Here is a 15,492-nt window from a genome sequence, read left to right on the forward strand (position 1 = left end):
CAGAGGTGGGAGTTGGGACACAGGGCTAAGGTGGCACCAGGAGAGAGGGAGGGGAGATCTCTGCAAGGAGTCCAGCACAGGAGGAAACAAACACCCTGTAGACAATTTGGCGCCATGAAGGGCAGAGGCTGGAACAGCCACTTGCAGAGGCTGAAGCGGGAAGGAAGATGGGAGTGGGGGGGTTGGGAGGGTTAAGAGGGGTGATTGGGGACAATTCAAGAGGTGCTGGGGACCTGAGAAGATCCACAGCCTACTGAACATTAAAGAGTTGCAAAAACGGGCAACCGAGTTTAGAACACTCCAGAAAAAAGCCCCGTTTTTAAAAGACTGGCTGTGAGTGAGCTTGGCGGACCAGAGGGGTCAGAGCAAAAATGAAACTCCAGCTGCTTCTCTTCACTATTCCCTATCATGTCCTCTTATAAAGACCACTCACAGTGGTATCCTGTACTAAGCAAAACATAATTCTGCAGTTAAAGTCATCATATGCTGCTAAAATCATCACCCATTTCTAGGCCCACACCACTGAGAAAGAACTGATTCGGTTACTCATGCAATTCTTGGCAGGCACTGTTCTGGGTGCTGAGGTATAGCAGTGGGATGACAGATGCAGTGGAGCTGAGAGAGACTCAGGTGATTCTAACACGTTAGGGGCTATGATGCGGAGAGTACAGGAGGGGTATCCGGCTCAAGCTCAGGCTTCCAGGAAGACGTGCCGTCTGAGCTGAGACCTAAAGGATGAGTTCCAGTGAACCAGCATAAAAACATAGCACAGAGATGATTCCAGGGAGAGGGAACAGCACGTGCAAAGGCCCTGAGGCACAGGATATGTCTCTTTAGCAGGACTGAAAGCCATTCAGAAGGCTTTGGATTATCTGCTCCTTCACTTGCCTGCAGGGATGAGTGTGGACAGTATATTTTGTAATCCTTTGACGAAAATGCCTGGTCTCCTCATTCAGCTGCAAACTCATCTAAGCACCTTCCAGACTCTACAGTGAGCATGTGATACCAACGCTGCTCGGAGCTCCACCCAGGGTGCTGAGAGAGGTGCCAGGAATACAGACTGCAGTGAGCGCCATCCCTAGTGCCTTTATTCCTCCTCTCCGGGGCATCAGGAAGTCCGCTGCCCTCAAGCCATCTCGAGACTAGAGGGGCCTTGTCACTGCATCAGGACGGTGAAATGTGGCTGCAGAGATCCTGGCATAGTCCAGGGAGGCTCTAAGGGAGAGCCATTCTCTCTCCTGGCCCTTGGGATAATTCTGCTTATGGGATAACAAAGAAGCTGGATTAATCCCTCCAGGCAAGTCCTGAGCAGACTGTGCACACCCACTGAACTGGATAGTTGAGGAGGATGAGGCTCTCAACACAGGCTTCAGGGCCAGACAAGCTGGCTTCAAGCTCAGGTCCCCCTTGCTGGGTGCTGGAGCAGCCCCTGCCAGCCCCTCCCCCTCACTCTCTGCCTCTAGTCACAGTGGGTTCTCAGACTCCCTCCAAGTCCGGCTCCCGGCTCACCTCCGGGCCATCTCAGCACAGCCTCAGACATTCCGCCCTGCTCCTTGGTCTGGATAACTCCTTCTCATGCCTCGAACTACACCCACACCTCCTCCCTGACCCTTGACCAGAGCAGCTCCCCATTACGTGTGCCCCTGCACTCTGCAAACACTCTTCAGCCCTGTCATTGCCGGGTCCCCAGCAGGGTCTTGGGCACACAGCTGGTGTTCAATGGTTGTTGGATGCATAAACAAAGCAAAGGCACTAGGCATCTTCCTAACCTCTCCCAGTCTCAATTCACTCAGCTAGAAAATGTGGGAATAATACCCGTCTCACAGGGCTGTTTTAAGATTTACATGAAATAATGTGAACAAAGCACTTAGCACTGTGCTTGGAACAGAGTAGGTGCTCAAAAACTAGTAGCCACAATGAAAGAAGAGTCCTCTATAACAGCCCTGTGAAGCAAATCCCACAGGGATCATCAGCCCCATTTGAAAGAGAAGAGAGGACTCCAGAGAGGTTTAAATGACTGTCCGTGACCCACCGGCTTTCCCCCCACTGCCATGCAGCCTCCACATTGGGAGAGGCCACGAAATGCTCCCAGTGGGTTGTCTTCTGAATCCCCTCTCTCAAGCAGCCTCCTCTTCAGTCAACATTTAGGGAGCTCTACCTGGGGCGGGCACCATGCTAGGTGATGGGAAAGAGGATAAATGAGGGACAGCCTTGACCTTAAGGAGCCATGGCCTAGGAATCCACATGTTCCCCGAACCCATTCTCTCCTCTTATGGAAATAAAACCCATGCCTTATAGCTGGGCACAAAGATGACCAGAAGAAAGACTGCACTACAGCTAAATGTGGCCATTTGTCTGAGCTCTGATAAAGGGGAGGGGTGCAGAGGGGTGTGTGCCACCTCTAGGGTCATGCCCTGCCCTTCCCCTCTCCCCGCTTCCTCCTGGCTGGAACAAGATGTGAGCTCTCCTGGACCAGGAAACCAAGGTGACAACCTCGTTAGGATGAAGCAACAGGCTAGAAGGAGGTTGGGTGCCTGACACCATGAAGTCGCCACTCCAGCCCTCTATGCCTGGACAGCTGGCTCCGTGAGAGAAAAACAAGTTTCTGTCTTGTGCAAGCTTCTACTATTTCGGGTTTTTGCTGGAGCAGCTGAGTCCACATCCTAGCCAACTCAGGAGTCCACGGTCCACTGGGGCAGCACAGTGTGTTGGGTTCTGCGGGGGCAGGTATACACACATCTGCTTTCTTCACCTGCTCCAGGAAAAAGCACGGGCTTCTGCACCTCTGAAGGATCGGATGGACATGACGATGGCGGCTCTGGCAGCACATTCAGAGCAAAAGCTCCAACGACTTGAGCTAAACACCTTGGTGGTACCCACCCACCTCCCACACCAGCCCTGACTATGGACAGGGGGCCAGGATCTGCTGAGGGGTCCCTGTGCATGAGGCCAGGCACTGGCCAGGGACCCCGCTTCAGGCATCCGCCATGTACCTCGCCCCAAAGGTGCTAAAGTCCAGGCTTTCAAGCTAATTTTGGAAGAGTTAACTCTCCCGCATGCGCTTATGGACATTTCCCTTGCATTATCTGAGACCATGGGGGACAGTAGCTAAGCAGAGTTCTGACACCTCGTAAATTTTGCCTCGTCTTATCTGTAGTGAAACCACCAAGCCCTTCTTGTTCTCACTGTAAAAAAAAAGAAAGCTGCTGGCAGTCTGTGACCTCTGCTTCATCTGCTGCAGTTTAGAGACGTGAGAATGTACATCAAAGACAGACAGACACGGTGGAAATCTCATCCATTTGCCTTCCCATCCAAGCCATGAAGATCTACTACTAGGAATAAAGGCTCAGCTTTAAGTGCCAGATCGTACCGGATTGCGTTGCGATGTCAGGTGCTGAGCCAACATGTTTTACTGGATTTTTTTTGTTGACAGAGAAAGCAGGGACTGGAGATGCTCAGGAGGCGTGGCTCCAGGTGTGCAGTTCACCCCACTTCTCAGAGGGGCGTCTCCTTCTAGAAAGGTTTGGTCCCATGTTCGGCTTTGTAGGAGAGTTCAGAGATGTTCAAGAAACATTTGTTTTCTTTTGAAGTTGGTACAAAGGAGAACAATTGTTCTGCTCTTCTGCAAACCATCTCTGTATTAGGGATGGGACCATGCTGTGGTTCAGCCACATATCTGGTTAATGAAACCCACACGAGAATCTGTGACGTCATACACCAGGTGCGATGTGAACTGTCTCTGATTCTCCCAGGCAGCTACGAGATTGGGAGTTCCCAAAGATGGGGTTACGTCTCACCACCCTTCTGCACACAATTCAAACCAGTTCAGCAATTTGGCCTGACCTATTATGGATCAGGCAGTGTTCCAGCAATTAAGGGAGATAGGACAAAAAGATAGGACGTCATCTCTACATTCAAGGGGCTTACAATATGAGACAAAACTTACACGTATGTAACAGTGAAGTTAAAACAAACAAAAATGTAATACCAAGATATGTGGGAGGCTAGTCTGGGCAGAACTAGAGAGATTTCATAGAGAAAAAGGGAACGGAGCTAGCCTTCTACAGTGAGGCAAGAGAATTCAGATACATGAAAGAGAAGGGAAATCCCTTCAAACAGCAGGGGGAAAGCTGGATGGTCAGGAATGAAGAAAGCTGGTTTGGGCTATGTTCTCCTTTCTTTCAGGGCTCAATTTCTTGGCGGTGTTATTTACACTGCCTCCATGCTCTGACTATCAAGGGGGGAATGATTTGTTCCTATTCCTGATGTTTTCTGCCCAGAAGACAGCTTCAGGTGCACCACACTCCTGGCCTCCCTCGTGCCCTCATCTGATTAATGAGTTTGGGAGGAGACCCTGCATGGGTGCAGGCCAGCCCCTTCGCTCTCCTTGGGATCTGCCTGCCAGGAGCTTGTTCTCTCTGTCCCTCCTGCCACCAGAGATACAGGGCAGACCCTCACAGGGGTAGGCTTGTGCTGGTCAGCAACACAAGGGTGGGTGTAATCCTGGGGCTTAATACTGGGAAGCGTTATTGGATGCAAATATAATGCATATTCTCTGATATTAGCTTTATCACAAAAATAAAAGTTGATATTTTGACTGGTACCCATCTTACTTATTATCTCTCTCTTGGTTCAGAACTCTGGGAGAGATGTATGCAAATTATGAAGCAGCCCTGAACCCAACTCCCACCCTCTTCATTTCTCAGGCTCCTCTAATCTTGCTTCTGACCCTATACTCAACATTACTCTCACCGTGGTCAATAACTCTTTTCCTGATAACAGCCTAAAAGATAGTTTTTAGTCCTCAACATATTAAAGCTCTTTGATTCTAAGATACACTTAAGTCGTTTAGCATTTTTTATCTCTGAAATCAGAAGATGCCTTACAATCAATGATATGTCACAGTTTAATCGGCAGCATTGTTTCTCAGTGGGCCATAGAATACTGGTGTGTCTTATCATCCGTGGCATCTTCTAGTCACTGAAATGTGGTTCTGTAGCATCTGAGAATGCCCTTTTCTGCCCCTCCTTGGCTTCTGTGACATCCCACTCTCCTGGCCTCTCCCCCTCTGATGGCGGTCCATCTCGGACTCCTACATGTGTCCTATATTAACTGGTATTCCTTGGGGCTCTGCTCTAGACCTTGTTGCTTCTTACCCTCCTCTCCCTCCTTGAGTTTTCTCAGCCTCTCCCTTAGCTTCAGTTGTCACCCGGATCTCAGTGATCCCCAGGTTTATACCTCGAGCTTCGATCTCTCTTCTGAGTCCATAGAATCTCCCACTGGATACTTGCACTTAGCTCAGATCCACAGATTCAAAACTGGAACTGGTCCTGCACCCAGGGAAACCTGCCCATCCTCCAGTGTTTTTCCTCCCTGTGAAAGTTGTCCAAGTCATTGCAGACTCTACCCTCTTGCTTGTCTCCATATTCAATAAATGACCAAGCTCTGATAATTTATCAGATATCTCTTGGATCTGTCTATACTTTTCTCCATTCCCACTGCTGTTAAGTCAGTTCAGGCCTCTCTCATCTCTCAGCACCCTCCTCACTGGTCTCCCTGCCTGCTATCCATTCTCTTCACAGCAGCCAGGATGATCTTTCTAAACACAAATGCGATTTTTGACTCTTATCTTTTAAAGTCTTTGCAGATGCTGCCCCTCTGCCAGGGAACACTCTCTCTTTAATCCCCTATGCTCAGCACACCCTGCTCCCATGCACCTGGTGGAATTCGGTTCATCGTGGAAGTCTCAGCTCAGATGCCACCTCTGTCAGGAAGCCTTCCTTGATTTCTTCTGGCTGGGCTGAATTAGATGCCTGTCTTATAAGCTCCCATAGCATCCTGTTCGTACTCTTATTACAACTCCTGGCACTCTATTTTATACGTGAAACTGCATGTTCACTTGTCTGTTTCCCTGGTGAGACTGTTAGTTCTATGCCAGGAGTGTATGTTTGGTTCACTGTTTTATCTCCAAGACCCAGCACTACACCTGGCATTTTTATGGAATGAACTAATCAACAGATCAATGAAAAGATGGGTCTGAGTGGAATAATGTAAGGTGGGACAGGATTTGAAAGACTATGAATGACTTAGGATGGATGACTTTGAGGACAGGACTGGCCCCCAGTCCAAGTGCAAGAACCTTGGCGTCCTCAGGTGGTGGCTGCATTGTCAGCCTGACTCCAGAAGGAATTTGCTGACCTGCTCAGAAAAACTCCTGTAATTCCCTCTGATCCAGCTTAATGCTGAGCTGAAAATTTATGGACCTATTTAAAAAGAAGAAATAAAAATGATGGATGTTAGAAATTACCCTATGATACAAATGCTCTCCTTAAAGGAATTAAAATTTCACCCCAGTATGGGTCACCAGCCTTCCTCGTGGAGACTATACTGAGTCTGAGGAAACAATGTTGGCATAGCTATCTGAAGGGGGGCCCACACATAAATGGTTACATTAAAGCCGTGGCTTGGAAACATCATGACAATTCTCCTTCTGTTCTTCACAACTGCAGTTAGATAAAATTAAATTAGCCAAATGTCTCTCCACTAAGTGAACACATCACAAATCTTCCACTGAAAGCAGGTGATAATTTTCCAGGATGGCTACAGATAAGAATTCAAAATTGACTTGATTTTTCCCCTTTTGTTTATAAAAGGATATGTGTGCATTGTATAAAATAAATGAAATATATTGAAAAAGTAGAAAATATTGGCTCTTAAGACCGCCATGCAGAAAGCTTCAGTTAACGTGTTGGTACATTTTCCATCTTTCTTCCACTCATATGCATTTTTATGTAGTTACAGTTACTGCATATATAGTTATATATTCTGCTTTTTTCTCCACTTAGCATTATATTTGAAACACTTTGCATTCCAATCAAACTTCTATACCATCATAACAACTGCCTTGATTTACCATATTTTTTGATTTAACCAGTCCCCTCTGTCTGGGCTCTAAAGTTATGAGAATTTCCTGTAGAAAGCTCTATTAACTCTGCACCTATTTTTTCTCCCCAGGTTCCTATTCTTTCCTCTGAATCCTAAATCTCTGTCTTGAGCCCTAGCTTCTTTTACCAGTTCCAGACCTGCCTTTCTGAGTAGCTGTTAAACACTCCACTTGGATACCCCACTGGCCTTTAAACGCAACAAGTCAAACCGAGCTCATCACCTTTCCCTCTCACCACCTCTTCCTCCTGACTGGTTTCTTCTGTTGTCGGCGCCTCCGTCTCTCTACCCACCGGGGGTCAGTCCCCTCTCACCTCCCTGTATCTGCTCCCCACATCCTATTATTTACAACCTTTCAGACTCTCCTCCCAGGATGTCTCAGCCACCTGACCCTTCCATGCCAGCTTCAGCAAGTACAGGTCACCCAGTTAAATCTGAATTTCAGATAAATGGGTACATCTTAGCATACACATGCCCCATCAATATTTAGGAAATACTTCAGCTAAAAATTATTCTTTGTTTATATGAAATTCAAATTTAACTGGATATCTGTGTTTTATCTGGCAGCCCGACTCCTGTCTCGGTTTCTCCGGCCCACACCATAACACCTTTCATCCTTACTATAAGCCGCAGTCACCTAATGGTCTCCTTGTCTCTATGTCAAATTCGTTAATTTTTGCAAATCACAGCTCCAACAGTGTCACACTTTACTCACCACCCTTGGTGGTTTCCCACTACCTCGTTCCTCAGGCTCACATTTAGAAACGTCAACGGGCTAGCCCAGATCTGCCTCTCCAGCCCACGTCCCACTGCTGCCCTTCATGGTTCTCAGCTCCATATCCTGGAGGTTCCCCCTCTCCCGCTCTCTCTGGCTCTTCTTCCCCATCTCCCTTCCACCACCTCACTCAGGCCCTCATGATTTCTCACCTGAGCCTCCCTGTTAGCCTCCATGCCTCGATATTTGTGGAACCCAAATCTTCATGTCACTCCCGTGTTTAAAACCCTCTCTGGGCCCCTCATCCCCCCAAGATAAAGTCCAGCCCCTTATTCTGGACCATGGGGCCCTTCACAGCCCAGCCTCTGCCTTTCAATTCAATTCAGCTCAATTCAGCAAACAGCCCCCAGTACCTTCCATGTGCTGGGCCATGCCAGAGATATGAAACCAAAGGACCTCAGCTCATAGGCGACAGATGAGTCGACATGCAATTGTGGCAGTGTGATGGTCTTAGCAGAACCACAGGAGGCCTTGGAGACTTAACCAGTTAGTGGCAACTCCTGCAGGGAGTTAGTGCAGAACTGGGGTCACAGTTACATCTCCAGTCCCAGGTCCAGGGCTCTTTCCACTACTCAGTGTAGCCTGGCAACAAAAACGTCTGTCTTGCCCAAGACGATGAACCAAACCAAAACAAAAAGATACAAGATGATCTGAGATTAAAATATAAATTAAGTATTAAAATGCAAAACCCATAAAAGTTACTACAGGGATTCTAAATCACAGTGAAACAGGAGCATTTAAACACTGCACTTATAAGATGGAAACACAGAGAGACGGATCACACTCGAGCTGAGCCCTGATGAAAGCTCATCTCTCATTTACATTGGTCAACTAACACAGAACTGAGATAACAACTTACTTGACTTGCAGATGCTAAGAGTACCACTGGGGCAGGGACAGAATGAGGACCTGTGACTTTTTATTCTGATATCTATGAAAAACTAGAAGAAGATTACTTTTTAAAAATCTAATGGGGCTTCCCTGGTGGCGCAGTGGTTGAGAGTCCGCCTGCCGATGCAGAGGACACGGGTTCGTGCCCCGGTCTGGGAAGATCCCACAAGCCGCGGAGCGGCTGGGCCCGTGAGCCATGGCCGCTGAGCCTGCGCGTCCGGAGCCTGTGCTCCGCAATGGGAGAGGCCACAACAGTGAGAGGCCCGTGTACCGCAAAAAAAAAAAAAAAAAAAAATCTAATGAATAAAATGCACAGGCTAAAGGCTTGAATTTATTTCAAAGAGCCAAGAAACTAAATTAGAGAAGCCACGAAGTGATTTCTAAGAGAATTCCAAAAGGAGGTTAGGAGGGTATCACCTCAAAAATCAGGCAGAGAACCTCAGAGGGAAAGGAGAACACAAGAGATCATCTAGTATATTCTCTGTCCTCAGGGGACAGCATGGCTTTCAATCCAGGAGAGAGGTCGTCTGTGTTTGTGGGACCATGTTTTTAAACTGCGGGCTGACAGCAGGTCAAGTAAGTAATTTAGTGGGTCATGACGGTCCATTTCTTTTTAAATGAAAGTGAACAGAATCTAGTAGAAAACACGAGGTTGCATTTCACGCAGCAAGAGTTCAGTGCTGCGTTTTATGTATAATTGTGTGTGTGAACGTGTGTTTATTAGCTCATGATACAATATACGTTGAGTCAAGAAAGTTTGAAAAACACTTTTCTAGAAAACTTTTATTAGAAAGGGTTTTATTTTTAACACATACTGAACACACTCAGTTATGAGTCCTGACCCTTTTCCTCATTTTTGGAGTCTGTGCTAAAATGAAACAGAGAATGGGGGTGGAATGTTAGAACTGGAAGGAGGAAACAGATGAGCAGAGCGTAAATGAGTGAACTGATAACAAGAGACTAGAGACCAAAGGAATGAGATGGATGAGTTCTGGGCTTTTTCCAAAAGCCTCCTGTTTTATGGTAACTAAGGATTCCCTGGCTATTCTCACTGGAGCACTGGGTACACAGTAGCTGCTCAATAGTTACATGTCCTATAACCTTCTACAAGCACTTGTATTCTCTCTATGGTAAGAGTTGCCAAGCAGTGTGACTGGTGCCTTTTAAATAATGTCAGGCTCCTCCTTGAGGAACTCCTTGCAGCAGCTCCTTGAAGGCTGGGCTCATGCTTGATCCAGTGATGCATCCCCACCTCTGTGCCAGTTGCCTCAATAAATTTCAGTTGGACTGAACTGAAAAGCATCAAAGGACACTAAAGATCTAGTTCTAATAGCCATTGGATGCTTAAACCCTCTCTACAAGAACTAACTGATTTCAGTTCATTGAGCAGAAGGTACTCTAATTAGAGGAAAACAACAACAACAAAACTCTGAAGTTTCCAAGGGAAAAAGAGCTTGGACTCTCTTACACCTCTTGGCCCAGAGGTCAAGTTCATTCAAAGGGCCCGTGTTATCCTTTTAAAGAATAAGAGCCTCTTGAAATGTCAAAGATTCTTTAGGACGTCAAGTTTGGACCTACTTTCTGGACCCAATCTGGCTCCTGGGGATACCTGCTTTTTCAAGTCTGGACAGCTTGAGGGCAGCAACCACTTTGAATCTGAAGCTGCTGAGCTATTTCAGAGGCCCTGTCCACGCTGCTGGCTAGAGCTGGCAGGATGCCCAGGAGGGACCGAGGCGGAGGGCTGGACTTGGAGAAGTAGTCAATTGACCAAATAAATCAAAATTGAACCAAGCCCTGGTTGCTTCCCCACAAGAAGCCCCGGCTGAGGAGAAATGAGATGGGGCTGGGAAGTAATCATTTGCCTTCCTCACCCTCTGCAGCTCTTCCTACCTCCATGCCTAGGTGTCCAAACCCAACCCCTAATAGTGCAGCTGTTTAGCTTAGGGCGGGTGGTGGGGGTGGGGGTGGTGGGCGTGGTGAGGTGTCAGTAAGGAAGCCCTGAGCATGAATATGTAAGGAAGATGGCACTGGTCTGAGGCTAGACCCCTCGGAAAGGCATATGGTGAGCTATCAGTGAAGGGAATGGGTGAAAGATGCCTTACACCAAAGGATCAAATTCAAATTCAAATAAGGAAAGAGTCACTAGTGACTCTTCCTCCCAGCCAGGCAAATGTCCTGAGAGAGCCATCACTAAAGGAAAGTCCTCTTTATTGGGGACACTGATAGTATTAAAGGTAGAGGTAAGTAACCTTTCTCTGCAGTGATACTAAAGCAATGGCTTTGTCCTTAATGTGTGCTGTTCCTTACACACACGTCAAATCTCATGTCTCTGTGGATGAAAAAGGCAAGGAACAGAATAATAATCCTGTCTGCAGAGTTCAGTGGACACTAGGAATCCAAAACTTATTTCGACAAACAGTTTCAGCCTCCATCCCCCACTGAATCTCTATCCCAGCCTCCCTCCCACCATCTGTCAGCACACGCTGAAGGAATACAAAGCATCCTTGGGTTAACCTGAGTAGAATATGATCAAGGGGGCAAGTTGGCTCAGGGTCGGGGAGAAAAGAAGCTGCATATCATATACTCTCAAATCAAGCAGAAACAAAGTTTAGGCTTTAGAAAAAAGATACTATCTCTGTCTTGATACTTGGTTTGAATCTCAAGTCTAACTTCAGTTTAACAACGTCTCCCTGCCTCAGTTTCCTAAGAAAGCACACCCAAAGATTAAAAAAAAAAAAAGCAGCCCACAGTGTCTAGCAGTGTCTGGCAACTGAATGGGCCAGCAAACTACATACTAACACTGGGAATGAAGTGATGCTAAATAGATCAGAGCAGAGGTTCTGGAGTCAGAGGGACCCCAGGATGCTGGCTCCATGGACCTCACCAGCTATGAAGACTTGGGAAAGTTCCTCAACCTCTCTGAGCTGTCAGTGTCTCATCTACAAAATGGGGATAATAAAACTACTTCATAGGGTTACTGTAAAGATGAACTGAGCATCTGTATGTAAAATGCCTGATACAGAATAGATGACCATAAATGATGGGTATTATTATGAGGGCTTGCCCCCTCAGAGAGGTAAACATGCCCCCACTAAAGAGCTGCTCTGCAGCTGCCTCAGGCAACCAGATGAATCTCTCAAAGGCCACTGATGCTCAAATACCAAATACCCACGTTCCCCCATGTCATGCCTCCTCCCCCCACACTCCCTATTTACAGTGCCTGGCACGCCGCCTCCCAAGTTTCCAAGTGAGGGATCTTGCAGTCCTCATTGACTTCCCTCTCCTCCCACAGCCAAACCATCATGAGGTGCTGTTGATTCTACTTCTTAAATATGTCAACTCCATTTGCTTCTCTCCCTCTGCCCACCACAAATATTAGTTCGGGGCTCCACCAACTTACCCCTAGATAACAGGTCTCCAGGCTCATCTCCCTACCCCGGTCTTCCCCCTTCAATTAACTCTGCAACTACAATTATCTTTCTAAAGTACAAATCTGATCGTGCCTCTCCCTTGCTTTAAACCCTTCCTTGGCTCCCCAAAATAAAATCCAAGTCCCTTAACATGGCTTCCAGAGCCTGCCATGATCTGCCTAGGGCTCAGAGCTCCCTTCCCAGACTCATCTCTCACCACACCCCTCCTTACTCTGCGTGTTCCAGCCACACTGAGTACACACACTTGTACAAATGAATCATGACTTCTCTCTCTCTCTCTGTGGTGATTTCACACATGCTTTCCCCTCTGCATAGAATACTCCTTTGTCCCTTCCCTTCACCATGTTAACTCATATTCATTTTTTAGGTTTCAACTTCGATGTCATTTCTTCCAGGAAGCCATCCCCAATACCTGAATCCCGGACTAGATGTCCCTTCCACTGTATACAAATGTCTGCTAATTTGTTCACCTCTCCCCAGTAGAGCCCCTGTGGGACAAAATCCATTTCTTTCATTGAAACATCCCAAGCGCTTCAAACACTGCCTGGCACAAGACAGGCACTCAGATATTTGCTGGATAGATGTATGGATGCCAACCATTGGTCCTGCCCTGTGGAGCCATTTCTGGTTGAAGGCAGTAGCTAAACCAACCCCAGGTACCAGCAGGTTTCCATCCAGCAAAGGCAACACCTACCTAGAATGGCTACCACCTCGTCATCCTGGATCACCTCCAGGGAGCCGGAGACCACAAAGCAGAGGCTGTCAACACTCTCTCCCGCGTGGTAGATGAGGTCCCCTGGGGCGCAGTGCACCGTCTGGAACTCCATGGCCAGTGCCCGCAGGCAGCCGTCGCTGGCCAGCCGGAAGGCCGGGTGCTCCTTGAACACCTTGCGGTTCAGGTGCACGCAGATGTCAGCTCTCATGTCCTTGGGGCAGATCTGCAGGACCTGGCAAGCATGGGGAGAAAAAGTGTCAGGTTCCTCGGTGTGGCCTCCAGCTCACTGCTTCGCAGGACGGAAGCAACACCCACTAGACTAGACCGTACTTTTCAAGGCACCAATGGACAAGACAGCCGCAGTGACCCCAAAATCTGTGCTAAATGCTCAGGACAGGGGCCTGAGTCGGGGGCTGGGAGTATGTTGGGACCCTTTAGACAGGAAATCCGGGAAGCCCTCTCTGAGGAGGTGACAATTAAGCTGACATCTACGTAACGTGTCAGAAGGAGCCCTATGAAAGAAGAACATTCCAGCGGAATAGCCAAGGCTGTGAGGAGACCTGAGCAATAGCCAGTGTGAATGACGGGAAAGGTGGGCACGGGAGATGAGGTTTCAGGAGAACGTCAAGCACGAGAGCATGTGGAGACTTTTAAACTATGAAAAGATCTTGATTATGATACTGAGTGTAATGGGGACACACTGGAGGACTTGGAACAGGGGAGTGACAGGGCATCCTCTATATTTTCAGACGATCATTGCAGCTCCAGAGTGGAGTTAGAGGGCCAACTGTAGGCTGGCAGGAGTGGAGCCAGGAATCGAGTTAGCTCACTCCTGCAGGTGTCTACGTGAGCAGTGAGGGGACTTGGACTGGGATGCTGGCAGGGAAGCCAGTGAGAAGTAATCAAATTCCAAATGTATTCTGAAGATCCAGCTGACATGGTCTGTTGATAGATTGAAGGTGGATGTGATTTGAAGAAAGATATTAAGTAATATTTACTGAGCACTTCCTACGTGCCAGGCATTGCTAGGCACTTTGGAGTCATTCATTCATTTCACACACATCTATGGAATACCTTATTGTATGCCGGGAATCATTCTAGGCTCTGAGGATGTAGCGCGAACAAAACCTCCTGCCTTTGTGTGACTTACTATCTAGTGGGAGGGGACAAGCAAAATAAGTAAAATTTAGAGGTTAGGGCTATTTGCAAATAAAAAACAAAATAAGTAACATTTAGCAGTAAGTGCTAAGGAGAACAATGAAGAAAGAAAGCAGAGGGAAAGTCAGGAGAGTTGTGATTTTATGTTTTCAAGCTAATTGAAATCCTCACATAAACCCTATGACGTAAGTGCTATTATGGTACCATTTTACAGATGAGGAAACTGAAGTACAGGAAAGATCAATAACTTGCTCAAAGTTGCACAGCCAGGAAACTGCAGAGCTGGGCTCTCCAACTAGGTAGTCTGACTCCAGAGCCCAGTTTAGATACAAATCACTTCCTATATGATAACGCTGCCCAAAACAAAAGGGCTTGTAATTTGACTCTCAGCGTCTAGGAACTCAAGGCAAAATGGGAACTGTAAGAGGCCATGGGGGTCTCATATTCCAAAGAAATAAAAATGTCTCAGCCTTTCCTATGGAGAGAAATATTTCTCTGGACTAAATTTTTGCAAGAAATCATTCATAGCTCCTTACGTAGCAAGCACGAAGTAACACAAGAGGACACCTTCAAGTGTAGTTTTCCAGAAAAGTCAGGAGTGTTCCTAAAATAATCCTTTCTCCTGTCCTAGCCTGTGAACAAAGCTGGGGGCATAAAATCAACCGTGTTAAGTGAAGACATTTCCTTGGGGTGCTGGTTACTTCCCCACCCCTGCTTCTCCGCCTCAGCACAGGACATTTGCCTCTGCATCTGGTGCTCACCTCCGAATTTTTTTTTTTTTTTTTTTTGCGGTATGCGGGCCTCTCACTGTTGTGGCCTCTCCCATTGCGGAGCACAGGCTCCGGACGCGCAGGCTCAGCGGCCATGGCTCACGGGCCCAGCCGCTCCACAGCATGTGGGATCTTCCTGGACCAGGGCACGAACCCGTGTCCCCTGCATCAGCAGGCAGACTCTCAACCACTGCGCCACCAGGGAAGCCCTCACCTCCGAATTTGGAAGTCCCTCAGCCTCCTTCAAAACCCAGCTCAAATCTCACCTTGCCCAGGACAGCTCTGCTCCAATCCCACCCCTCTGCATGCCCCCATGCTCTGCACTGGAAAGAGGAGGTCAAACAGTTGAAATCCCAGTTCCTTCCTCTCCAAGTGACTTAACTGCTCTATACTTCAGTTTCTTCTATAAAAAAGCATGCTGCTAATGTTGCCTTACGAGGATTCAATGAAATTATATCTACCAGTACACATCCTCAGGACAGCACCTGGCCCCAGTCAGGGACTCAATAAATGCAGGTCCTCGTCCTCTATGTGTCTCTGCGTTCTTGCTCTGGGGCTGTAGGATGCCAAGGAAGTGAGCATGCTCTCTGGGAGTGGGGATGGAGGACTGACTGAGGCAGAGGAAAACTCAGACAGCCAATGCTTAGGCAGAGCGCTCACTAAGTACTTCTCCTTCAGGTTCAGTAAAACAAGACTCCTGTAGAAATGCAGGTTTAAATTGGATCCTCTTCTCTCCAAGCAGAACACCAGGGAGTGGGGAACACTTGCTTGTCATGTCAAAACCGTGCCCAGTGGTTTGAAACAAAGATT

The 15,492-nt window shown here is 47.5% G+C and overlaps 1 protein-coding gene across 1 annotated transcript in view; it reads right to left on the reverse strand.

The window, feature by feature from the left end:
* The window catches only part of KCNH1 (potassium voltage-gated channel subfamily H member 1), a gene marked incomplete at its 5' end in the record, with an annotated part of 382,492 nt that overhangs the window by 99,540 nt on the left and 267,460 nt on the right, over positions 1–15,492 (reverse strand). The window contains one exon of the mRNA XM_079928220.1: positions 12,734–12,986. Coding sequence (XP_079784346.1) covers positions 12,734–12,986 — 253 coding nt within the window. The remainder of the gene's footprint in view (positions 1–12,733; positions 12,987–15,492) is intronic.

This window comes from Stenella coeruleoalba (genome assembly GCF_951394435.1).
Source record: "Stenella coeruleoalba genome assembly, chromosome: 1".
Classification (NCBI taxonomy): domain Eukaryota; kingdom Metazoa; phylum Chordata; class Mammalia; order Artiodactyla; family Delphinidae; genus Stenella; species Stenella coeruleoalba.